This window comes from Gadus morhua, chromosome 6, assembly GCF_902167405.1.
Source record: "Gadus morhua chromosome 6, gadMor3.0, whole genome shotgun sequence".
In the NCBI taxonomy this organism is placed as follows: domain Eukaryota; kingdom Metazoa; phylum Chordata; class Actinopteri; order Gadiformes; family Gadidae; genus Gadus; species Gadus morhua.
Window position 1 is genome coordinate 7809312 of NC_044053.1, and position 26318 is coordinate 7835629.

Consider the following 26318-nt stretch of genomic DNA (forward strand, 5'->3'; position numbering starts at 1 on the left):
TCTGTATTTTTACTCATATATATATATTTTTTTTTAAATGCCATTCTGACATTGTTATACATTGTGTATTTCTGTTAATTTGCAAGGTCCTTTCTCTCAAATAAACTAAACATAATACTGTAAAAAGTAGTTATGTCCACCCCACATACCTTGATATTTTCAGTTAAAGTGCAAGTTCTAATTCTTCGCACTGGATTTATTATGAAATTCCTTTTTGTGTCACCAAGTGGTAAATGTGATCTATGCACCATTATTCGATTTCCTTTTGACAAGAGAGCCTATTTAGCCAAATGTAAAACAATTACAATAACCAGAAAGTGGATGATGCAGGCCTACTATGGCCCCATGGAAAGATAAAGTTATCACCAAAACATTCATAACTCAAAGCTGATGTTTTACGTATAGAAATCAAGACTTTGTTAAAGTATCCTAACTCAAGATTCCAGACATAAGCAGAGGGAACAGACCTTAAATAAGAGTTTGAATCATTTTAAATCAAGAACATCTTAGATTTATTAGAAACACTTGATAGCATGCTTGGAAAATAAACACTCACAAATAAATAACCAAAACAGTATGAACGTCATTCCATGAGCAATAGGCTCAAAACGAAAGGAAACTCCAAAGTGAAATCCACTGAAGTTCAATTAAAGGAGGATAACAGAAAAAAAAACAAGATCTCTGCAGTACATCCTAAAACGGGGAAAAGGGTTAAAACCAGCATCACAACATATTCGCATACATTCGGTAAATTGATGCAAGCAAAACTAAAATGACTTGGTCATATTACTTTCAGGAAGTACATAGAATATTATCTGTAGTGTTTGATTTGTACTGAAAGAATCAATTAACATTTAGATTTCTTATCAGCATTAACAGGCTATACAGCTATAGTTGAATCACATTTCAATTGTTTGAAGTCCTGTCACCAGCATCAATCAATCAAACATAACAAAGCCAAATACAAGACACACTGAAATGCCGATTATTATTTCACCTCCATCCCACCACATCCCAACAGCAGTTACTATTTTTTGTTTGCATTTGACCTACTAAAACGTATAACAGATAGGATTTTAAATCGACATAGCATTATCTGAATTGGGCTTATGAGTGTGGCGTTTAGGAAAGTTAAATGTTGCCTTGAGAAAGTCCTCATGTTCCGCATTTTCTCATGCAAGAGAACTTAAACACGACAGACTCAACTTAAAGTGCTAAGATTGTGTAAAATAAAGTAGTTTTGGGGTGCAGGACGAGTCTCAACTGTCTCAAAAGACTTCACACCAACTGTATATTAACAAAAACTGCTATAAAACATTTAGCAACTTTGAAAAGTTTTGCATTATTTGTTTATAAAAGAACCATTTGTGTTTTTTCTTTTAGTTTGCTGGGCTCAAAAAAATAAAAAAGTGGGAATTCTTAATCTCCAAAATGTTTAAAACGTCTCAAACAGTTTCTTTGCGCATGATTTTCTCTGCCTCGCTGCCATTGGCTCGTGTGCTTAAGACCACTCCCTGCATCGCTGCCATTGGCTCATGTGTTGAAACTCTGGTTGTAGGAAGGTGGGGCCTCTGCAAACAGAAAAAAAACATTTAAAATTGTGCTCTCAGTGCTCATCGGCCACCGACTCCTCTCAGTGGCCGATAGAGCTGCATCGGCACAGTTTCACATCGTCATTTATTCCCGCTCATAACATAACCATCCTAAGCCTTCACTTTACCTAGCAGGTTATTAACACTCTTGTTAGCCAAGTAAACACACAAGCTACACACTGTAAAAGCTGTTTTAAACTGTGGGTCACATGACATAAACGACGAGTCCAACAGAAGGGAGTGGCTCACGAGATGATCACAGTAAACATCTATAAAAAGATACATGTGCACGACTACATGCCTTCTGTCTCATGATTTAACCATTATACTGTGGTCAAATACAGAAAAGGTGATCATTCAATCCAACTTAAGAGCGAGAGATAGAGACGGAGAGAGCATGAGCCAGAAATAGAGAGAAATATTTGACATGTTAGAGGATTTATGGCTTATTTGACTACAGTACACAGAACATTGTGTGGGTCCTAGGCCCATCCATGCCCGTAGCCAGCCATGAGGTCAAGGTCCTTTCTTTAGAGCGAAGAGAGCTATGAGAGTAGGGCTGCCCAGAGGCCGTATTCTGACCTCTATTCAATCGTGGAAAAGAAAATAACATTAGCGTTGTATTTACTGATGGAAACAGCTCTTGGAGAGTGAAGATAAAGCCTAAAGCTTAAAATATTTATTTGAAACGGTTAAGTCTAACTATGTAGGAATAGTTTATTAAGGAAGCTACTTCTACTACGTTACTGACAACGTTAACATGTTTGCTTAGTTAAAAAAGGTATGCCATGTAACATTTCCTCGGTCAAATATCTTACCCTTTATCCCCAACTATTTTTAACTATGTTCAAACCTTAGGAATCCCATAGTTTTAGTCATGGTCACGGGCCTTTACATTTGGGCGCATGTCAATGGCGTCATATGTCCTTTGCCCTCTAACCTCCGGGGAAACACACAAAAACATTTGTATCCCTGGAGACCTCATTTATTGATACATTTCAATTCCGATCTAGCTTACTGCGCTGCAGTTTACTTACGGTTATTTATTAGTTATGTTTTGTATCTCTACAAGAGAACCATCTCTGTGGTTTCTGTTGACTTTTTTAGCGCAGACTACCCTTTTTTTTTTTTACTAAGCTTTGTTGTGATAAAAAGGTGTGCGAAAGTTTCCACCAAAGTACACACATGGAAAGTTTGCTGAATCTTTGTTGTATACAGTCTATGTGTGTTACAGCCACACCAATCCATGACTGCGGTTGCAGTTCTGCAGTTCTTTTCCCGCTCTTTTCTGTTGTAGAGCTACCAGCAGCATACACGTCTGAACAGCCATTTGAATCTATTTGGAACCATTTGAAGCCCGAGACATCTCCGGTTAAGTTCGGCTATTGTTTAGGGAGAGGTACTTTGTGATTTTCAAATTGTGTATAATTATTGACACAATGACGGCTCTTTAGAGAGGAGTGCTGTTGTCCGACCGTCTCCATGGCAGGTAAACACTGCAAAACAGACAGGACTCAAAGCCATGATCAAGTCTTTAATTCCATGCCTCACATTGCAGTAATTCAGAGTTAATATCTATAGAATATCCTATATCTTTCCTGCTTAAAAAAATAACTAAAATCAGTATAATCAAAATGGACGGGGAACACGGTAATGCTTACAGTAACTTAATAAAGTTAAAGTAACAAGGTTCAACATGTTCATAAAGTAATGTTTTTGTCTGTGATGACCACGGTTAACAGAACTTTGCTTCCCCAGGATTAATTCCCCACGTAACATTATCTACAGCTGTATATAATCATTATGTTATGCGGTGTAACCTTACATCAGTATTAAATGACGTTAAAGTGAATGATCGTTACGCAAATACAACTTTAATACATTGAGTCGTCGGTGAACATGATTTTGTTATCGCGTCAGATTGATTTTCACCAGCAATGGTGGTGAAGACAACCACCCACATTACTTCAAGTCATCTAACCATTTATTTTGTCATTGCTTTGATTGAGAGGCCCCTAGCGGCAGAAATAACAAATACCTTTAACTGTTTGAGGATACACTGTGCGGAAAAGTTGGAACACGGCTGGGGTGGAAACTACAACTCACCGGCCGTATGCTGCCGCTTATTTGTTTGTAGCGTGAAGTTATTCGGCCGAATCGTAGACATAATACAATTAAAAGATCCCCTCTCGTAGTGTAACCACGCCGACCCCGACCGATTGGGTACTAACCATTAGGGTAGGAGGCAGACTGATAATCCGGGGGCAGGATGAGAGGAGAAGGGGACGGCATGTTAGCGTTGCCCTCAGAGAAGATGGGTCCACAGCTGTGCCTGTTGTTCTGGGGGAAGGTGAGTCCGGGGGCGTAGCTGAACGAATTGGGGGACACGGGCGTGTGGGGGCTCAGGTACCCCATCTGGGAGTAGCTCTTGGCGGGAAGGGCCTCGCCGTACGGGGGCCACCCCCCACCCGTGGCCCCCTGCCCCCCGTCGTCGGGAGGTGCGCTGGCGGGGACATGGAGGGATGCTCGGTTGGGGCGAGGGGCAGGCTTTGGGGCGGTGCGCGGGGGAAGGTTGGGCTCGCCGTCGGTGGCGGAGGTGGGGGTGGGGGTGGGGGTGGAGGTGGAGTCAGTGGTGGTGGGTTTGGAGGTCCCCTTCTTGTCCAGCGAAACGTTGCCGATGTGAATGGGCAACACCAGGGTGACCTCTGGAGACTTGATATTGACCTGAAACCACACAGAGTAGACTTAATACTGACCTGAAACCACACAGACTAGACTTAATACTGACCTGAAACCACACAGACTAGACTTAATACTGACCTGAAACCACACAGACTAGCCTTAATACTGACCTGAAACCACAAAGACTAGCCTTAATACTGACCTGAAACCACACAGACTAGCCTTAATACTGACCTGAAACCACACAGACTAGCCTTAATACTGACCTGAAACCACACAGACTAGCCTTAATACTGACCTGAAACCACACAGACTATACTTAATACTGACCTGAAACCACACAGACTAGACTTAATACTGACCTGAAACCACAGACTAGACTTAATACTGATCTGAAACCACACAGAGACTAGCCTTAATACTGATCTGAAACCACACAGACTAGACTTAATACTGATCTGAAACCACACAGACTAGCCTTAATACTGACCTGAAACCACACAGACTAGCCTTAATACTGATCTGAAACCACACAGACTGGCCTTAATACTGACCTGAAACCACACAGACTAGACTTAATACTGACCTGAAACCAGACAGACTAGCCTTAATACTGACCTGAAACCACACAGACTAGACTTAATACTGACCTGAAACCACACAGACTAGACTTAATACTGACCTGAAACCACACAGACTAGACTTAATACTGACCTGAAACCACACAGACTAGACTTAATACTGACCTGAAACCACACAGACTAGACTTAATACTGACCTGAAACCACACAGACTAGCCTTAATACTGACCTGAAACCACACAGACTAGAGTTAATACTGACCTGAAACCACACCGACTAGACTTAATACTGAACCAAAACCACACAGAGACTGGACTTAATGACCTGAAAAAGGTTAGGGTTCTGCTTGGTTTCTTACTTTAATGTAATATTCGATCTTGATGAGGTCACAGCCGACCAGGGAGGACTGGGGGAGCGGTGGGACGATCATCTGCTCCGTCCACTCCGCCTCCTTCCCCGGTTTCACCGGAGAGCCCTCCACCTCTGCTATCGCCCGCAGGTCATGGGTGGGCTTCTTGGTCTCATAGCTCACTTTCTGTTTGGGGGCAGGGGGGGGGGGGCACAAGGGTGGGTAAATCAAACACCACCAAACCCGTACACAATGCATTTAAGGATTTGTTTTGCGATTAAGGCGAGTTGGATTTCACTCCTTATAGTTCACATCCAACAAATATAGATACAAAGAGTATGTGCTACATTATTGATTGTACATAAACCTGGATCATGTACATTGGCCATGGGTAGGTAGGCAAGAGGGAGGTTGAATGTTACCTGCATGAGGCTAGCCACCACCATGCTGGTGGTCTTGCCGGACTGGTTGTGGATGTTGACGGCGAGTTTGATGACCTGGCCGGGCGTGTAGCCTCTCATGTCACTCTCCGCCTTCAGCACTATGCTGCCAGACTTCACCAGGAGGTAGGTGAACTCCCGAGTCACTGCCGACACGTTGGGCCCCTGAGAATGAAGGGTTGATTTATTAGCAAACAGACAGAGAGAGGGGACATTCAGGGGGCTTCACAGATAAAAGAAACCACATTTTAAAATACAATGAAAGGACCATGTAAAAAGACAATCATTAAAAGGGGAGGGGAGGTGTGATAGTCACACCCCAGCTGAGGTTTTTCGGGGTTCAATCCCAAATGTCCCTACACGCATCCTTGAACAAGATTCTCCAACCCTCTCTTAAATGTAATGTATACGACTTCAGTATACGTCACTTCAGAAAGGATCATGCCCTAAATCACTGAATTAAACGTATCAAGTATTTATGACAAAGGCTATTCACAGTGCAAAGACAATCATTAAAAGAACAATGTCACATAAAAGTTTAATAGGTAATTAATAAAACCAGCCAGTGTAGTCATACTTACTAACACAAATGTTTTGAGCCATGATTTACGAGTACTTTATGAGCCTGATTTATTCAAGATTTGATTGAGATATATAGTGGAAGATAAAACTTAAAGTTGCCTTGTGCAGTGTTCTTTTTGGAAAAAGTTTGCAGAGTCAGGGTCGCTTGTAACTCACTTTATTTGGTTCGCTATGATATCTATCTAAGCAAAAGGAGAGGAATTGCATTAAGCACGCGTGGAGATACACTTAGTAGGGCATCTGATGGATGCGTTACCTGGAGCGTTCTGGCCCCCTGGGTTATGTGTTGTGACTTTAATCCTGGGCAGGCGTGGACTCAGTCACGTGCTCTGAATGGCTAAGCATGGTGCTGAACACCCGCCTCCTGGTTACCCGTATGTGTACTGTGTGCTGATTCGCATGTGTACTGTGTGCTGATCCCTTGCGGCTATGTGTTTGCATTGCAACTTGGTTTGTGGCTTGGTGCTGACCTCTTGTTGCCATGTGCAGGAATTACACTTGTTTTTGTGGCCTTGAGTGTCTGGGTTTCTCGAATACCTGGGCCGCTCGTGTCTCTAGAATTGACCCATGATGCATGAGCCGGACGTCTCCCAAGGCTCAGGAGAAAAGATGCAAAAGATGAGGAAGAAGCCTTTCTAATTGCCAAGGACACGGACGCCTCCCTAGGCTCAGGATCCCTTCCTAGCCTGAGCAAGTAGCCTCTCTAATTGGCAAGGACATATTTGGGCTGTTGGTATGAATGTGTGAATTATGACACACTTGTCATTCTTGGTTAGGGAGCAGTCCCATCCCATCACCCAACAAAACATTATCTATAGCTGTTTGGGTAGGTGGCTCATCTAAATGGCAAGCTGGCAAGTCATTGATATGTTACTCTCCGCACTTTAATTTGCATGCAATGACAAAAGGTGACTAATCTTAACGTGAATACATCTTTGATACTTGAACCCGTCAGTGACCATCATTTCCGAGTCAGATAGTTTCTCATGATCCCGCATTACAACGTCATGGATTTGATTGAGCAACCCATTGTGCTGAGTGCTGACCTTTGATGACAAGCAACTACGTCATTGAAGTTCAACAATAGATTACATCACTTTTGAAGACAACATATCACACTAACAATCAAACCGCGGTACACCCAGGGCCGTGTTCTTTGCTCACCCGGATTTCTGGCACATCGTTGAGGTTGAGGAGGGTCAGGAGGTAAAATGGCTTCTCGGTTTTGAAGTCCTTAGTGAACCGCGGGGTGTCAACAAACGCCCTCACACGGTAAATGATTTTCCCGTAGGTCCCCTCGAAAGATGTTGGCGCAACGGCTAAAGATAAGAGGTTGGACACACAAAAAGATAAGAGGTTTACTAAATAAAGTCGATAAAAAATTGCTTTGGACAAAGACCTGGTGCTGTGCTTGTTTTCCGAAGTTTGCTAACCCCTGTCCACGATAAGCAGCAAGGAAACAAAAACGATATACATTTAATTATTACATATAGTATATTATAAAACCATTTGTTACGTGCTTATTTTTTAAATATTAAGGAATCAATGAAAATAATTGACATAACATAGGTTAGTACCTCCAAAAACCTTTAACATGTATTTGCCACACTACAGAAAGAACTATCCTATTATTATGGGAAAAACAACAACTTTATTACATAACATTAGTAGTTAGTATTACAGTAGTACGAATAGTTGGAAAGCAAAACTTGAAGAGAGTGAGCCGATATCGCACGTCACAGCGAAGGGAACCGGTTTTGCCCTGCTCAGATGTTGGTTTGAGGTTCGGTAAGTGCCTTTGTGAAATGAGCTTGCATGATAAAGTTGAAAACAATAGAACATTCATAACTGTTTGCATGACAATGGGCTGGGCTTTTTAAACCATGGTACGACTACTAGAGCAGACAAACAATCGTCTATAGATATCCTCCGTTGGTCTGTCCATTTTGTCCTGAAACATTGAATGCCAGGTGACAGGTCGCTCACAGGCGCAGGGTGAAACCATGAGTCGATTCTGCTCCCTTCTGAACAGCAGAACAGGTTTGATGTGTTTTAAAAACTAAACACGCAGTGCTGTTTGATCACGATCAGTGAGTGAAAAAAGTAAACCTAACCCGTGTGAGAAAGTGAGAGAAAAAGTTGTGCGTGAAAGGAGTTTGTGCAGTTATTATTATGTTGCATCTTGTTGTATCTTGTGATTTGGCAATGAGAGAGACAGAGACAGAGACAGAGAGAGATGATGGGATTTGTTGTAAAAGAGAGTCAGTGATATTTCTAACAAGGAATGTGTAAGGTTCTATACTGTAACACGATTCAGACTGTTTGTGTTTATAGTGATGGTTGAGTAATATAAAAACCAAAAGGTGAGCTTCTAATAGTCGTTATTTGGAGTACGCTCCTTCACAATAACCAAGCCATGGCTGACAATATTAATGCACATTATTTTGGAAAGGCTTTTCTAAACCACTGCGTGTATGTGTTTGTGTCGGGGGTAACATGCCACAACATGTCCAATGGACCAGAAAGATCAGGGGCTTTGAGCACCAGGGAGAGGACGGACAGAGGGGGGAGGAATGTGACAGGTGGTAGTTGCTCTTACCGGGGATGAGGAACTTGAAGGGGAAGCTCTGGTCTCCGGGTTTCAGCGTTCCTGGGACAGATGGAAGAAAACAGACGCCAGCATCTGTTTAGCTGTCTCAGGGTTAAACAATGGGGAGTATTGTTGTTGGTCCCGGTTACCGTGACGACGGGATTCACCTTTGGGCTGGGACAGAGACCACAGTGTTCCCGTGGTGACCTCGCACGCAAACACACACACACACACACATGCACGCTATTCCGGACATGTTTTCTTCCCAAGTATGATTTTGGGTTTAATAATAGGGCGTTTGACTCGCAGCAAAATGGGATTTGGCCCGAATCCCATTGTCCACAGTTTACCTGTAGTCATGTTGAGCAAGAAGACCCCTAACCGACTTCTGTCCCCTAATCTACTATTTAATAGAGGAACCTCTGTATGCATGTATGTATGTGGGAATGATTGAATGAATGAATATATGTCCCCCTGCATTTCTCTCGAACCATTCATCTGATCTACTTCCCACTGGGTGTGTGTGTGCATTGGTGGGGATCCGAGGAAGTGCAGTGTCGACTTATTTTGACAGACGACACACATTCAATTTGAACAAACTTTGAACAAAACAAACAACAAGTGGTGCTCCTGGCAGAAGTGGGGGGGGGGGCTTCCGACAGACTCCAGCATGTCTTCCACTACGTCGGCGACGGGCCTACACAAGCCGCGTTTCATTGTCTGCCATTCACTTGGTCACTGTACTTGGTGGCTGGATATTCTACCATTGCTCTGATGCCAACTCCATAATAAGAGGAGCCTCTTTAAGTTTTTGTGTCCTGCGGTTTTCTCGACGACCGGCCGTTCGATCGACCTCACACTTTACGGGTGAATTGCTCAGAACCCACGGATGAGCTGAAAGAGCTGCTCTCGAGAACGCTGCAAGCAGAACTACAGGAGGCCGAGCAGTTAGCCTATTCTCTACAGGCATTTTTTGAATGGCCACTGCACTAGTGTTTCTATCAATTTGACTAAAAGGGATTGGTGATGAAAGAAGAATGAGGAAGTATTAGATAGTCAAACTAGCTCAATCCTACTTGAAATCAAGTCTGGTTCCAGAAACAGTTTCTCTTAGCATCTTTGGAATGCCACAGGGTATCTGTGCGATTGTTAGTATACTACTGTGTTTTATTATGTTCCTTATTTGCCCTCCAGTTGTATACTGTGAAAAAGAGTTTCCTCGACGCACAATGTTGTTGGTAAAAACATATTTTTACTTAAAAACAATACCACAACAGTCGAGTCACTTGCACAACTCAAGCCTCCCTCCCCAGTCTAGTACTCTAGCCCTCTTAAGGAGCACCAGAATGGGTGTGGCTCAATTAACCTATGAGCCACAGTTGCAGACTATTACAGGGCTAACAGAGACAGGAACACGTGAATCTTTTAAAACATGTTAACACAGTGAAGATGCCATTCACATCTTCACATATACGTTTACCCAATTCCCCTCCGTCTGTGATCTTGTGCTTGCCCGAGACCAGTCCCCCATGGCGATCAAACCGTCCCCTCCCCTCTCATTATCCTTCCTCATGGACATGGCCCCTTATCTTTATCTGTGTCTACCTTTCTCAGCGACGGAAACGGTGCTGTTGAAGTACTGCTCCTCCACGGACCAGTCGGTGTCGTTGGCCTTGGTGGTGACGCCACAGAATCCGTTACAGTTCAACTTGATGGCTGCGAGGAACACACTGGTTAGAACCATGTATCAAACACTGAAAAAACAGTCTTTTGGTATAAGAATTGGCTAAAAAAACACCTTTGTTAAAAACACTGGGAAAACCATAATTACAACTGTGGCACAACACTGGTTAATACACAGTCTAAACAATAGTTTGAACACTAGTTTAAACACTTGTTTAAACCCTGTTTATGCCCTGTTTATACCCTGGTTAAACACTTAAACCGAGCGTAAATGTACTGTCAAATACTGTTTAAAATGATGGTTAAATATTTAAAACCACATCAACGGATGTTTCCACAGTGATTAAAGGGATAAAAACAAGGAAACTCTTATCCTCCCGGAAAGAAAACCATGCTATACATCAAGTTTAATGATGAAATCCCAACTCTCACAATAACACCAGTTTCAACAGAGACATTAATACTATTTGTATTCCATAACTAGTGGTAAACAAGTAAATTACAACCTTCTGACACAAGCAGGCATGGGACGGTGCAACGATAACAATAACAGTAATATACACCCAGATTAATAATAATCCAGAATTGTTATTTCAGACCGTATGAAGCCTAACTAAAATTGTATTCTATGTGGATAATGGGACTCCATTATGCACAGGTGAGCATTGACTGGCAACCATTTCCATAAAGGTTGCCATGACCGATATGGTTTTGTGAGGTCATCTACTCTCCACTCCTTGAAAAGGAATCTGAAAGGAAGAAGTGGAAACCTCTTGGGCAGTTCTCTAACACCCTTTTACCACTCACACTATAACTTCTGGTGTGGGTGTGTGTGTGCGCAAGCGTGTGTCTGCGTGTGTGTATCGGTGTGTGTGTGTGTGTGTGTGTGAGTGTGTCTGCCTGGGTGTGGGTTCCAAGCAAAATTACAAAAGTAAATGTAAATTATTAAATCCAAATTACATGTAGTTTGAGCCCTTGACGTTTACGAATGTACCCTTACACACCTCGGCTATAGCCTACATACAGGTCGACTTGGGGCAAAGGCATACGATTGTCGACCAATGAGATGCTTTGATTTCAGTCTTCCTCATCAATGCAAACAACGAAAGAATTCGATTTAAGGAAAATCCCAATTGACCCATGTCAAATCCACCATTGGCTCGTTATACATTTTGAGGGGGTTTGAGGGGAGAAAACGTAAGATAGAACAACTGTAACAAAGGTCAGGGTCACATGTCACGGTTAGGCTTTACCTGGCTCATGAAACCAGAGGTAAACAGATCTTCACGAACCTAAGTTTCACCACACGTACCCAAGACCGGCTTTTCCAGACCAGGAATGCACACAGACCAGCCCTTCTCAGCCAACGCAGCCTATATCTGCCTATAGCAAATGATCCAATTAATTTTATTTTTTTTCATTTGACGTCTCTACAAATACAGCACCCATTTTGACATTTAAACAAACTCTCAACCAGCTTTGAAATACGTTTTCACCATTTTCTTCTCTTGTAGCTAGTCATTTTCAGCAGGTTAATGAAGCCAACTTCATAAACCATCCTACTCTAGATGTCTACCATCAACAAGGGTCTATAACTTACACATTATATTGCTTTGCAGATTGCTCAAGTTAAAACTAAAGCTTTTTAGAACCCCTAATCATAACAAAAAGGTGTGGAACTGGACGGCGGATATCAACAACGAGTGCTAGCTCGTTTCTGTCGAGAGGAACACACGGGTTCAGATGCAACACCTGTGCATTATGGGACCCCGTGTTTAGGACGTTTACGAATGTACCCTTATACACCTTAAAACACCTCGGCTATACATACAGGTCGACTTGGGGAAAAGGCATACGATAGTCGACGCGGAAAACGAAAACAATTTTGTAAAACAAATGAACAAGTTAAAAAAAAAAAAGCCATATTGATCAGACTAGAATCCTGGCCCATCGTCCAACCTGGGTGGTTATTTTATTCAGTCCACTCCACCCATCAAACGGATGGTCGTCGTACTTCCTTGTTTTGACGCTGGTGTTTGCAGGTGCGAAACAACATGGAAACTCACCTTTGCACGGCATCGATTGGGTCACTTTGAATTTCAGGGTGCCGGAGATAGAATCCCCTGGACTATAAACCACTTTGTTTTTGTCAAAGGTAATCTCAAACTCCTGGATTTTCCCCATGTTTCTGCAGGCCACCACGACACGGGTGGCACCAATCTTACTGAGTCACCTGTGCTCTCAAGAAAGACGCGCCTTGGATACTTTGCCCCTTGCTCCACCCCTCGGCCTGACGTCACCTGGCCCCACCCCTTGGCGTGAGGTGAGGGCCACACTCTTCACGCAAGTCTCCAAAGTTCAAGTAAACAACAAAAAGGTTATTGATAGGAATCTAACATTTTTCTCCAAAACCACAACCCGATCAGTACGGCTGCACTTCATTGTCACCAAACAAAAAAAAAGAAAAAATTATGACATTTTTAGCAAATGTATCGGCCTGTCTGTATTTAGCATTATTATCATCAATGTAGTGCCCTAAGGGCCAGTGGGCGAATATAATCGGTATAAGTGAGGTGTACGTTGATTTCTGCTCTTAGGCTGATTGCTCAGCAACGGTCAACGCATACAATAAATATAAAAATTCAGATGTTTCTGTATTTTTAAGTATCACCGCCTAGAACCTGCTCATATACCTGTTCAAACCAACAATAACAGATACAGATACAGATACAGATAACTTTATTGTGCCCGGAAGAGTTAATTTGTTACAGTTGCTCAAATGAAGGCAGCAACATCAACGTTAAAATAATATTATACACAGCTAACAATATAAACACAAATTACAGCATACAGAAATTTTCTAATCATGGATAAAATATGGATCTAACCAACAGCAGAATGTGATTAAATATGCTTGTATATAAAAGTGAAATGAATATGTAAGTGCAGCTCAGTAAAGTAAAGTAAGGGACTCTAAAAGTAAGCGAATCTCAAATCATAAGTGACTAACTAGTTTCTAGTTCGCAGAAAAGCTTGGATTTTGTTGCTGGACCACTCGCTGACCAAACCTCATTAACGACAAGGTGTGTGCAAAGTTGTGTGAGCCAAAGCCGTACAAGATGGGGTCAAGACAGCAGTTCACCCCGGTCAACACCCAGGACACGTAGTATCCGGTCTCAGCCCTCAGGAGACCGGGACAGTCTGAGGGGTAGAACGTCTTCAGGACCACCCCCATTGTCCTGGTGACATGAAGCGGGAGGAAGCACACGGCGAACGTCACCAGACACGCCGCTATCTTCCTCTGGGATTTGTACCGATTGGCCCGGCCTCGGGCGGACTGGTTCTGAAGACGGGCCAGCGTGTTCGCCAGGCACCAGTAGCATCCGAGGGACACCGAGAACGGCAGCAGGAACCCGAGGGTGAAGAGCAGCAGAGTGATGTACAGGAGGGAAACGCTGAGCTTCACATGGTGGATGCTGAGACAATGCTCCTCCTTCTCCTCCAGGCTGGAGGGGAGCACGACGGCGAGGACAATCGCCTGGATCAGGAGGAGCGACCACATGCCCGCGCACAGCCTCCTCACAAAGGGCTTACGCTTCATGCATGCGTCCTTGTTGAAGTGGACCACCAGCGTGTAGCGGTGCACGCTGATAAGCATGAGGAACACGGTGCTGCCGTAGAAGTGGGAGCTGAGCAGGGCGATCATCGCCTGGCACAGGAAGCGGCCGTAGGGCCAGTGGCTGCCCAGGGCGAGGTTTGTGGCCATCATGGGGACGAGGGGCATGGCCAAGATGTTACTTAGCGTCAGATGGAACTGCAGCAGCGTCCCGGTGCTCCATTCTGGCGTCCGGAAGCAGAACACCCAGAGGCTGGCTCCGTTGAGGAGGGAGCCAAGCAGGAAGACCACACACAGGAGCACAGAGAGAGACAAGCCTTGGGGTAGAACCTGGCAAGGCCCAGCGTCGCTTCTGTTCCCTCCAGATATGTTCATGAAGGAGTTGGGAAATCTGGAATATCAAGGAAATGGCAACGACATCAGGGCATGTAACAAGTATTCATAAGAAGAAAAAGACAGCAGGCATTTCTGCAGAAACGTATGGCCTCAGCCAGGGGCGCCGCTAGGGATTTTGGGCCCCATGAAAAGAATGAAACTTAGTGTCATTATTTTTTCTGTATTATAATTTCATCATTATTAGGGGCCTCTCTGGGCCCCCCTCCATCATGGGCCCCTAGAATCCGTCTCCTTTACCCCCCCTTTTCGGCGCCCCTGGCCTCAGGGTGACCTGAGTTTACCCACCTTGAGTTATGGCCCATGGACTGGACATCCGATTGGTCCAGCTTCTCCCAGCACAGAGTCAGGTCACTGCAGTTCTTGATCATCGTCGCTTACACACGTCTGGCCTGCAGGTACAGAAGCCATTGAGTGACCCCTTGTGGCGTGTTCAGACTGGCTTAGTAAACAAGCTGCTGCAGAGTAGTTTGTGGAATACTTCACCAAATGTACTTGTATTTAATTCATAGCCTCTTTATTAGGGGTAGCACTTCTATCAAGAATGACATAATGTAATATTGAGAGGTGACCCTTCCGTCATGTTGACGCAGAACATGCCAGGAAAATCCCCCCCCCCCCCCCCCCCGCAGAGCAGAGAACCAAGACTCCCTGGCTGGGTCAAGCAATCAGGCTTTTGTTCACACCCCTCAGCCAATATGTTCTGGGATTGAAACCCAGTGTCTGCAGTGTACATGTAGGCATCCTTATGACTTTTGCCATGGCCTAGCCCCTACCCGCTCATCACATGTATATGAAGCAAAATCCCTGCCTGCCTACCTAATGTCTAAATACAATGAGTAGACCAACAGTTGGGGTTTCGCGCCACCTAACTTCCAATGCACGTTCTTAACATTTGGATCAAAGTCTGAAGGGGAAGAGATGCTTTTCAGTTCTGTTTATTATACCATTAGTTTTACAATGATACATCCAAAGCGGGTTAGTACATTCTTCTGACAAAGTACATTTGTCAGAAGAAAGAGAAACCACAATATATCTGTCGGTACAGTAAGGATGTTCATAGTTATATTTATCCTATTTCTTTTTCATTGTTAATTTTAGCTGGCTATGGTTCTGCTAATAAGGAGACTGACTATCAATAGTACATGCATACTGACCCGGGAATAAAGTCCCTCCAATTAAAGTTGGATAATTATTTTGTACTTTTTTGTACATTGTCGTTTTTTCCTCTACTTTAGGCTTATTGTATATTCTTCCACTATAAAGTACGGTTTAAGGTCTGGCTTGATTCCGTAGGCGAAGTCGTAGGCTAACAGTAAATTAACTCACCCAGAAGAAGCAGCCGATACGAACCGTTTACCTCTGTCACTTCTGTGAAAAGAGCCTACTGAGGGGTGTCACATCTACCAAGTGACAAGAACTTTCATTTCGCTTTTTTTTTTGTTTCATATATGGTATTCGACCACACCTATCCAACAATCACATAAGAAGTATCACTGTCTCTGGCAGGAACAAATACCTGCCAAACCTCAGCTACACATTTTACTTTTGTTACGCAACTATGGGTCGGAGCAGTCAATGTATATATGTCTATGGTTGACTCTCACAAGGAACTGCATCTGTAGGATTGAGTTAGCTAGCAGGCAGAAGAGAGGTTATAAGGAACCTAACGAGGATATTAACAAGAGGCAAGAGTTTAACGAGAAGGAGCCCAAAACGGAGGAGTTTAACGTCGATGTCCGGCTACTTGTAAACCGGTGTATAATATAAGACTAGGTAGAAATCAAATGTATGTTATTTTTTGCCCATAACACATTTCCTTCACATATAATCTTTGTAATTTAGTAGACTGCTCTTTAATCCAAGCAATATAATCAAACAATTAAAGATAGGCTACAGTGAAGAGCAGCCTAGGACTTAACCTATGTATATCTCAGTGATTACATGCATTACACATTGTATGATGTGAGCAATAGGTTATATATGTTAATTTCGTTCTCGTTGACTGATGCGGCTGGTTGGTCGGAACTTCCAGTGGTATAATGTATTTGAATATTCATTTGCTGGCACATTTGTTGGCCAACATGAATGGCAAGATTTATTGGACTCATAATAAACAAGATACCTCAAATAAACCCCAACTGCTGTAAATTGTCACGTGGACCTGTATTTCATTGAATTACCAGTCTGTGAGGCATCACAGGCTTGAGAGAATGCGGTAAACACGTCCGCTTGTTTCTACAGGTCTATTTACAGGGAAGGCAACAGTAAATTTGCATTGCCATCTCTGTCGTGCAGGTAGAAGTGGTGGCACGCAAATCTGGACAACCGGAAACCGTCGATAGCAACGTGAAACCAACACAGCTAACCCATATGGGGAGCGTACCTATGTTCCCCAGGTCCTATGTTCCCCGCTTTGTATGTGACCGGGAAACATAGGACCCTGTGAGCAAATCTTTTTTCCGTAGGATGTTAGGGGCAAGTACCGCCATTTTCGTCTCTGATTCGCCTGTGATTGGTTAGAATGGCTCTCCTCCTATTGGTTATGGTTAGGGTTAGGTCTAGGGTTAACCCTCCCCCTAACCCATAACCATAACCCTAAATCTGACCCTAACCCTTTGCACCCGGGGAACATAGGTTCTGGGGAACATAGGGATGACCCCCCCATATGCTACCATAAGTTACAACAAATGCACAAGGTGACGAGTGCATTTTACTCACAGAGTATTTCTCTATCTCACATAGGAAACAGCTATAATGTTTAAAATGTAACTCCTTTATATTGTAAAGATCAAGACGTTTAAGATGCAACTTCTTTACACTGTAATGATTAAGATGTTTAAGATGTAACTTATTTTTACTGTATTTCTTTTTATACGTCTTTACATTGTAATATACTGGGAATACAGGGCAGGAAGAGAAGTGTATGCTAAGTAAATGGGGAACGGGAGTTGGAGACACAAGAGGTGTCCAAATTCAAGCCCCGTAGTTTACAGCGATGTGGTTGGCCAAGTGTATGTTGGGGGAAGCCACACAATTAGGGGATATAACTCGAAGCCTGATGATCGGAGTTCTTTGCAAACCAACTCAGGTTTTGTTGTTACTTTATGCCGGTGGTGATAAAGCCTTAATCTTGTTCAGATTGTGGGGTATTAACCATGACACTAGCAAGTTTGCTAACAAGCCATTTTGTGGTTGTGCTTGTTAAAAAGAAAATGTCGATACTACATTGAAACGGCATAATGATTATGCGATGGTCATCATTTTTTTATTAACGTTTATTAACGAAGAAAACACTAACATTTGTGGTTATCAATCCTGTCGCATCTTTCGGCGCCATCTTGCCTAGGATTTCTTCTTTATTTATTTTTCCCATTTTTGTGGGAGATTTCTTACCCTTTTTTTTTCTATTAAATATATATATTTTTTCTTTATGTATATACTCATTGGAAATCATTGGAGCAATGTAAACTTTAGTGCTTTTCGTCCAGAAAAACCTCAGCTACACATTTTACTTTAGTAACGCAGCTATGGGTCGGAGAAGTCAATGTATACATGTCTATGGTTGACTCTCACAAGGAACTGCAACTGTAGGATTGAGTTAGCTAGCAGGCAGAAGGGAGGAAATAAGGAACCTAACGAGGATATTTATGAGAAGCGAGAGTTTAACGAGCATAACGAGGAGACAAACAAGGAGGAGCTTAACAAACCCAACGATGTGAAACCAAGCAAGCACCTTAACGAGCCTAACGAGGTGGAGCCAAACAAGGAGCTTAACGAGCCTAACGAGGAGGAGACAAACAAGGAGGAGCTTAACGATCCTAAGAAGATGGAGACAAACAAGGGATAGCTTGGCTCAAAATAAGGAATGGATTCGGGCAGAATTATGTTAGATTATTAAAAGGTTTTTCGCAACAATATATTTATTTACAGAGTTTTTCTTGCAAGGCAACTTTTGCTTTTTAAACAAGACCAATTGCAGAGAATATGGGCCTGACAACATCTGAAAGATATATTTGGCCCTAAATAATAATAATAATAATTCCAAACCACACATTTAATTAAAGGAGGCATATTATACCACCGGGTATGAGTGTGATTAGCCTTACAAGCCGTTTCGAAAATCTGCCCGAAATGACATCCCTAGTGGGCGTGTCCACCTAGATCTGTGCTGGATAGATGAGCAACGTTTACTTCAGTCCACTGGGTAGGCTGGTAGACTGAACTATCCAGCACAGATCTAGGTGGACACGCCCACTAGTGATGTCATATGGGGCAGATTTTTGAACCGGCTTGTAAGGCTAATCACACTCACACCTGATGGTATAATATGTCTCCTTTAAAAAAATGGTTCACCAGCCCTTCTAGGTGCTTAACTAACCAATCCCTGTTGGCCAACTCAAGAATGCAGTACGAGTATGAAAACATGTCAAAATGTCCGTTCAGTCCAATGGAGGTCTATTTACAATGGGACTCTCTCTCTCTCTCTCTCTCTCTCTCTCTCTCTCAGAGAGCAGCGGTGGTCGTCGGGGTCGTCGTGGGAACTGTGACTGGGTGGAGGCCCAGGTCCAGAGAGGGCGGGGCTTCTTCTGGCTGTGGCGGGCTCTTCTTCTGGGCCTCCAGCTTTTCCGTCAGCTGATTGAAAAGTTCCTTCACTGGCTCACTGCTCTGCTGCGGTTGCAAGATGAGAAGGGAAGGTTTTCTTGTATTATATTTACATACATTACAAACATTCTTTCCCTTTCATCAGTGTACTTAAGGTGATAGAGAGGTGAATGCTAATAAGAAAACTTGCTTTTGTAGGCTTTAGAAATGCCACACCTTTTGTCTTGCCAATGAAGCAAATAAAATGGACAGGGGGGGGGGAAGAGAGAGAGAGAGAGAGAGAGAGAGAGAGAGAGAGAGAGAGAGAGAGAGAGAGAGAGAGAGAGAGAGAGAGAGAGAGAGAGAGAGAGAGAGAGAGAGAGAGAGAGAGAGAGAGAGAGAGAGAGAGAGAGAGAGAGAGAGAGAGAGAGAGAGAACACCTGTTTGGGGGGCTCCAGAGTCTTCACGAGGGTCTCCATCAGGGAGGGCAGGACCTTGTGGTGGAGGTGGAGCAGCATGCGCAGCGCGTGGCGGTGAACGTTCTCCTTACTGGGCCAGGAGGATGGAGGATTGTGTTGATAAAATGGTATGCATAAGGACAAGGTGTAAAGGACCAGCGGAGGTAGGATAGGCTAGGGGTGTTTGTCCCCCAGGCGAAAGAAGGTTCCTGGTTCGATCCCTGGCGTCCACGGTAGACATCCTTGAGCAGGATGCCCCCTAACTCCTACCTAATTAATGAAGTGGATCTAAAGATGATTCACCGGATGATTCACTTTTGGATATGAACGTCTCCTTAATGACTCAATCGTAAAGTACTGAAGACTAAATAGACTACAATGCAAGACAGTATTTAACTAATTCAAAGAACAAAGAACCACCGGGGCGGCAGTAGCTCAGGAGGTAGAGCGGGGTGGCTGGTAACCTGAAGGTTGTTGGTTCGATCCCCGGCTTCTCCTAGCTGAGTGTCGAGGTGTCCTTGAGCACGGCACCTAACCCTGACTGTTAGCTCCCGACGAGCTGGCTGTCGCCTTGCATGGTTGACTCCGCCGTCGGTGTGTGAATGTGTGCGTGAATGGTGAATGTGAGGCAATATTGTAAAGCGCTTTGAGTGGCCAATGGTTAGAAAAGCGCTATATAAATGCAGTCCACACACAGCCAAGAAACAGACCTTGAGAAGGATGTGAGGAGGAAACGGTCAAAGATGACGGAGCAGAACTCCTGGGATCCGAACTCGTCCGACAGCAGGGTCAGGTGGCCGCTCAGCAGGTGCAGGAAGATGTCCCCGAAGGCCATGTCATTGTGTGTGTCCACTGTAACACACACACACACACACACACACACACACACACACACACACAAAATGCATCTTCCGAAGGTGAAGATGGACAGTTGGGAATCCAGAAACACACAGTTGTCGTTATATTGCCGATAGGGTAAGTGCGGTAGTGGGTCAAGCGACCAATATTTGCCGATCAGAAACCTCACTAAACCCATAGGCTCTCACTCATTTCCCTCGACAGATGACGAAGATGATTCCTTGACAATCAGTGGTGAGCGTATCGGATGAACGGATGAATGCTTGCTCACCAAGGGCGGGGAGAAGCCTCTGCAGGGCGTTCTTGTTCCTCTGTTTGGTGATGTGGAGGACGAAGTAGAGCCCCATCTCACAGGCCACACGGTTTTCCTGCAGATACCTGGAGACCAGCAGAAACAACCCTTTAACTCTGGCCTGCCCTACCTGGGGACCATTCGCAGAATCACCTGACTCTGGTTTACCAATAGAGAGACAGAGCAACACTAATTCGTTTCACAGAGGTTTTTATGATAAATATGAAACTCTTTATTAAACAGCCCTGTAGGCATGCATTTTTATTCAGTGATTCAAATTGTGTAGTCATGGCAAATACTGTATCACGATATCTTGCTGATGGGATATCAATCATTGAGGGGTGTTCTAGTCTGGATTCATCTTGGATGGGCTCTCCAACAGTGATGTCAGTTGAGGTGATCACCTGGTGAAGGAGTCGGGCAGGGCTGTGGGGTAGGCAGGGGAGTTCTTCTCCTCCCCGGGGAGTCTCTGGTCCACCGTGAACGTATGGTCATCCACCACCACCGACATCATGGCTGGCAGGAAGCGTGTCACCACCTCCGGGTCCTAGAGGGCACAGTGTTAAGTTACACAGCAGTTGACAAACGATCTCAGCCAGAAATAGCAAGAAACGGCAACTTGTTTTTCCGCAATTCTATGCATGTCAGTAGAACTCACTCTACATGTAGAGAGATTGTATGCTATATTGCTGTGCAGCGAAGACCAGCAAAAAGTGTTCAGGGTGGTGGGAACACTTTCATTCCCGCACCACGCAGAAATACACATGATGAATACAAACCGGAAACAAGGCGCAACTCTTTCCCTTTCAGGTTTCGGGTTCGACCTAGGCCCTGTGCCGTCTACCCCCAAAAGTTAAACACACAGTAGCACGGCTGGATCCCAGATGTATATGTATATGCCATTGGTTGGAAACCACTGACTTTGCCTGACTAATAAAACCACTCAACCATTTGGCCATTAGCTAGTTTGGTTTAGCAGCTACACAAGTCTTCTGAGTATAAACATCAGCTTGAGAGTCCTTACCAGTCGGGGCTCTTTAAACACCTGGCTGTCAATCATGTCCCATGCGCCCTGCCCTAGACACAGCATCCTCAGCAGCAGCAGCAGGTCTGGGCTCTCCTGGTTAGGTTAGGGGAGGCGCATAGAGGACCAGTTACAGCAGGAATTCCCAACTTTGGGGTCGGGACCCCACTTGGGGTCACCGGATATGCATAGGGTGTTGTGGGAGATTGCTGACTCCTAAACTGCAGATATTTGATTCGATTTGATTATTCATCATAGGAAAATAAGGCATAGCGTATAGTGGGTATAGTGTAAGCACAGGGCCCGCGCTCGGCATAGGCGACCGCCTAGGGCGGCAAATGCGTTGGGGGCGCCCTCTGGTGGCGCCCTTAATTAGTCAATTAAAATATACGAAACAAACGGAGAAGGGAGGGGGCGCGGGAGCAATCGCCAGGGCGCCCCAAAACCATCCCCGTCCCCCCCCCCCCGCTCGGAAGACCTATCCAGGGCTAAAGGTGATTTCGGCCAGCGCCGGCTCTGTGTAAGCATGATGTCACATAGTGCATGACATCATGCTTACTCTAGGCAGGGTGTAAGGGTACTGTATGACATCGTACCGACTCTGGGCAGGGTGTAAAGATATTGTACGACATCATGCTGACTCTAGGCAAGGTGCAAGGGTACTGTATGACATCATATTTACTCTGGGCAGGGTGTCTTGACTGATGAGCTCCTGCAGGTTCCGGACGGTACTCAGAACCAGAGTGTTGCAGGCAAACGGGTCGCACAGGATCATGGACAAGTCCCTGGTAGGGGAACCAAAGAAGGATTACAATCATGCCACATTATTGATGATTTTGGAAGGAAAATTGTATTTGAGACTAGTGCTTCTGAAGGCGATGATGGAAGAAGTCTTTCACATTTAAAAAATTATTGCTTTTAACCGTAAGGGAAAGGAGTGAGGCCGAGAAATAATTTGTTGCCTGTAGCACAATCTAGTTCAAAAGGCAAAAATAACTACACTAGTCTCTCTTACTAGTGGCAGGCAGCCCGTAAGACACTCACCCTAGAACCTGCTCCTGTCCTTTCTTAACGCCATCCAGGAAGCCCTGCAGTTCTCTGGCTCGTTTGACGTCCACAAACTTCTCCCTGATGCAGGCGTCCAGGCACCAGGTGAACTGTCAAGCCAAGCAAAAATGATTTACGCATTGACAGAGGGTTATCTTTTATACTCAGATTTTCTTTTTTATTCCAAGTATCTAAATTCCGGTCCAAACTGGAAAAGTATCTGCTATCAAAAACTTCAACTTTCAACAGTTGTTCCGAGAGAATTTCTGTCTGTGTGTCAACAAACTTGTGGAAAACGATTACCCGTCAAGTGTCTTGCTCAAGGAACCCTTGGCACTTACAATCCCGGGAAAGAGGACAGAACCAGCGAATCCTTCGTTGAAATAAAGGTTTGAAGAGTACCTTGTGGCAGGGGTCCACGGAGCAGATCTCGCTGATGTCCAGGTCGTGCAGGGACATGAGCAGCTCGGCACGCAGCGTGCAGTAGTGCACGTTGCGCGTGCGCAGGAACAGCGTGCGCAGGAACTGCAGCACCATGTCGTACAGCTTCACGTTCTTCCCGATCATCTGGGTCAGCTTCAAAACCACCTTTAGGGGAGGAGAACATTACCTCAAGAACGACAGTCAGGTGGCTCATCTGGTAGGGAGGAAACGGTTCGCTAAACTACACTAGAACAACTGGGAGAGAGAAGATAGTTCAGTACACTACACTAGAACAACTGGGAGAGAGAAGATAGTTCAGTACACTACACTAGAACAACTGGGAGAGAGAAGATAGTTCAGTACACTACACTAGAACAACTGGGAGAGAGAAGATAGTTAATTAACTACACTAAAACAACTGGGAGAGAGAAGATAGTTCAGTAAACTACACTAGAACAACTGGGAGAGAGAAGATCGTTCACTAAACTACACTAGAACAACTGGGAGAGAGAAGATCGTTCACTAAACTACACTAGAACAACTGGGAGAGAGAAGATAGTTCAGTAAACTACACTAGAACAACTGGGAGAGAGAAGATAGTTCACTAAACTACACTAGAACAACTGGGAGAGAGAAGATAGTTCATTACACTACACTAGAACAACTGGGAGAGAGAAGATAGTTCAGTAAACTACACTAGAACAACTGGGAGAGAGAAGATAGTTCACTAAACTACACTAGAACAACTGGGAGAGAGAAGATAGTTCATTACACTACACTAGAACAACTGGGAGAGAGAAGATAGTTCAGTAAACTACACTAGAACAACTGGGAGAGAGAAGATAGTTCATTACACAACACTAGAACAACTGGGAGAGAGAAGATAGTTCAGTACACTACACTAGCACTAGTCATGTAGTTCAACTGGGAGAGAGAAGATAGTTCACTAAACTACACTAGAACTGGTACGGAGAAGATAGTTCAGTAAACTACACTAGCACTACAGTCATGTAGTTCAACTGGGAGAGAGAAGATAGTTCACTAATCTACACTAGCAATACAGTCATTGGTACAATTGTTGTGAAATCAGTTCTTAAACAGGTTAATGTGCATCTAAATATTTTGTGTAAGATGTAATTCTAAATTTTGTTGTATTGTATTTGAAATTTGGTGTATGGTTCATCTGCTACTGTCCTGTACTTTCAGCTGTGACACATGAACTCCCTGTCTGGGATGAATGAAATGCCGTCTAATCCGAGAGTGCATCTGAGAGGTTTCATTGTGGCGTCTGACGCGCTGGTTCCCACCTCTCCCTGGCGCCGGGCTTTGGGCGAGGGGCTGAAGAAGTTGTGGAGGACCGAGAGCTCGTTGCTGAACAGCGCCCCCTCCTTCTCCACGATGTACTGCTTGAGCAGCGGTGACACCTCGTCCCCGAACAGCGCTTGGTTGTCCTGCCAGATCTGCCGCTTCACCTCCACGCCACACACTTTGTACAGCTCCTTGTCCGCCATCACCATCTTCAGCTTCTTCTCCGGCACCTGCACAGCACCACCACCACCACCACCACCACCACCACCAGCAGAGTGTTAGGAGGGGGCAGGACAGACTGGTGGTAAGGGAGTATGAAATGTCTGCCATATCACTAAATGGTAGAATAGTAGGAGTGATCGAACGCATCCATTGAGGGGCACAGTCTAGTGTGTGGGTGTTGTATTCCCCAGCTGAATGTGGCTGGGGAACTTTTACTTTAAGAACTTTAACTTTAAGACATTTGATCCCAAATGTCTTAAAGTATCCTTGAGCAAGATGACCACCTGAACCCTACAGGCTCCTTAATGACCTATTGAGACATATTATTTGACCATTTCCTTATAAGTTTTTGTTGTTTTGAATATAGGCTAGGCTATGATGAGTAATTTAATACATCTCAACATTTGGCAAAGACATAAATAACCAAGTCATACTTGCCTTTGGTAGATGTTTCAGCACCTGCATGACCACTGGCTGAATTGAGGGCATCTTGACCAATGGAAAGCTCTTCTCCAACAACTCCTCCAGCTTCCCAAATCTGGAAAGAGTACAGAAAATTACAGTATTTTCTCTCTCAACCGCCTCTTCTCGTTCATTAGCAGGATAACCGTAATAATAATTGTATCAGTTACAAAATTGCCCATCTCAAGATATAGAAAATAGATAAAGAAAACAAAAAAACGAATGTGAATTATTGTGATAAAACATCATGAAAAATTGCGCTTGGGGCCGAAGCGCTACATCGCATACCGGTCCTCCTCCTTTCCCTCTGCTATGACGGCCACCCTCTCCGTTAGGTTGTCTCGGAGTTCGTCGAACACCGACTGGTGGAAGTCAAGCCGCGGCGTGCCGTGAAGGTCCAAGAACGGCAGGGCGGACTGCAGGGTCGGCAGCAGAATGCCATTCTCCGTCTGTAAGACCAGACATCCAAGTCATCAAGACAGCATAACATATTGGGTTTAAATTCAGATACTTCTCGGTCATTGTTGTTTCGGACTTATTACTTATTGAATGCTCGGCAGGTAACATGTGGACATTGGGGATTGAACCCAGTACATTACGGCTGGGAGTCAACAACCATATACTAACTATACTAGACTGTATAGGCCTACCTATATGTATATTATGTATACGTTAGTACTTATATATTTACTACAATATAGATTACTATGTATGCAAATGCATGCAGAGAGAGATGGAGCTTACAATTAAAACGCATGTTATGTACATATATGTGAGTTCTACTTTAAATCACACAAACATGTACTATAAATATAAATAGCACGTAAGAGAATAACATGGAATATAAATATCGTGAAAGATTATCGATCACATTACCTGGAATTGATCAATAGCTTTCAAAGGCTCTGTGCAGTTTGTGAGCGTTTCTTTGAGGTCCTCGCCATTGGATATTCCCAATTCAGGCAGTCCAGCAAACATCTTTGATCGATTAATTTAAATTAACAGCGAGAAACATCGAAAAAGTTGCAACAATACGCTTCAAAAACACCGCTGGACTCGGGCTCTTTCTGCTGTGACACCAGTTTCCGGTGTGGGCGGGTACTGCGGCATCAGTTCGTAAAAACACGGAAAG

At 44.1% G+C, this 26318-nt stretch overlaps 3 protein-coding genes across 3 annotated transcripts; all 3 read right to left on the bottom strand.

Annotated features, from left to right (window-relative positions):
- Window positions 1-473: 473 nt before the first annotated feature.
- On the bottom strand, window positions 474-12791 carry arrdc1a (arrestin domain containing 1a). Its single transcript, XM_030359225.1, has 8 exons — window positions 12566-12791; window positions 10422-10532; window positions 8826-8876; window positions 7391-7545; window positions 5627-5809; window positions 5214-5390; window positions 3824-4316; window positions 474-1571 (listed from the first exon to the last, which is right to left on the bottom strand). The coding sequence occupies exons 1-8, from the start codon at window positions 12681-12683 to the stop codon at window positions 1534-1536; spliced, it is 1326 nt and encodes a 441-aa protein (XP_030215085.1). The 5' UTR covers window positions 12684-12791; the 3' UTR covers window positions 474-1533.
- Window positions 12792-13232: 441 nt separating this feature from the next.
- Window positions 13233-16379, bottom strand: LOC115545450 (P2Y purinoceptor 4). Its single transcript, XM_030358630.1, has 3 exons — window positions 15838-16379; window positions 14797-14900; window positions 13233-14506 (listed from the first exon to the last, which is right to left on the bottom strand). The coding sequence occupies exons 2-3, from the start codon at window positions 14877-14879 to the stop codon at window positions 13516-13518; spliced, it is 1074 nt and encodes a 357-aa protein (XP_030214490.1). The 5' UTR covers window positions 14880-14900; window positions 15838-16379; the 3' UTR covers window positions 13233-13515.
- A 2595-nt stretch (window positions 16380-18974) lies between these two features.
- nelfb (negative elongation factor complex member B) lies at window positions 18975-26281 on the bottom strand. The gene is made up of 13 exons (XM_030358629.1): window positions 26063-26281; window positions 25475-25635; window positions 25163-25262; window positions 24502-24732; window positions 23174-23359; window positions 22769-22881; window positions 22407-22509; window positions 21725-21820; window positions 21105-21247; window positions 20680-20786; window positions 20261-20402; window positions 19533-19641; window positions 18975-19179 (listed from the first exon to the last, which is right to left on the bottom strand). The coding sequence occupies exons 1-13, from the start codon at window positions 26162-26164 to the stop codon at window positions 19015-19017; spliced, it is 1758 nt and encodes a 585-aa protein (XP_030214489.1). The 5' UTR covers window positions 26165-26281; the 3' UTR covers window positions 18975-19014.
- Window positions 26282-26318: the final 37 nt, after the last annotated feature.

Coding starts and splice junctions, on each gene's coding strand:
- arrdc1a (XM_030359225.1), bottom strand. CDS start 12,683: ATGGGGAAAATCCAGGAGTTTGAGATTACCTTTGACAAAAACAAAGTG. Junction 8,877..10,421: donor CGTTTCCGTCGCTGAGAAAG/GTAGACACAGAT, acceptor CATCTGTCCCAG/GAACGCTGAAACCCGGAGAC. Junction 5,391..5,626: donor TGGTGGCTAGCCTCATGCAG/GTAACATTCAAC, acceptor GCCCCCAAACAG/AAAGTGAGCTATGAGACCAA.
- nelfb (XM_030358629.1), bottom strand. CDS start 26,164: ATGTTTGCTGGACTGCCTGAATTGGGAATATCCAATGGCGAGGACCTC. Junction 24,733..25,162: donor TGCTGAAACATCTACCAAAG/GCAAGTATGACT, acceptor GGTGCTGTGCAG/GTGCCGGAGAAGAAGCTGAA. Junction 21,821..22,406: donor GTCAAGACACCCTGCCCAGA/GTAAATATGATG, acceptor TAACCTAACCAG/GAGAGCCCAGACCTGCTGCT.
- LOC115545450 (XM_030358630.1), bottom strand. CDS start 14,879: ATGATCAAGAACTGCAGTGACCTGACTCTGTGCTGGGAGAAGCTGGAC. Junction 14,507..14,796: donor TCCATGGGCCATAACTCAAG/GTGGGTAAACTC, acceptor TTGATATTCCAG/ATTTCCCAACTCCTTCATGA.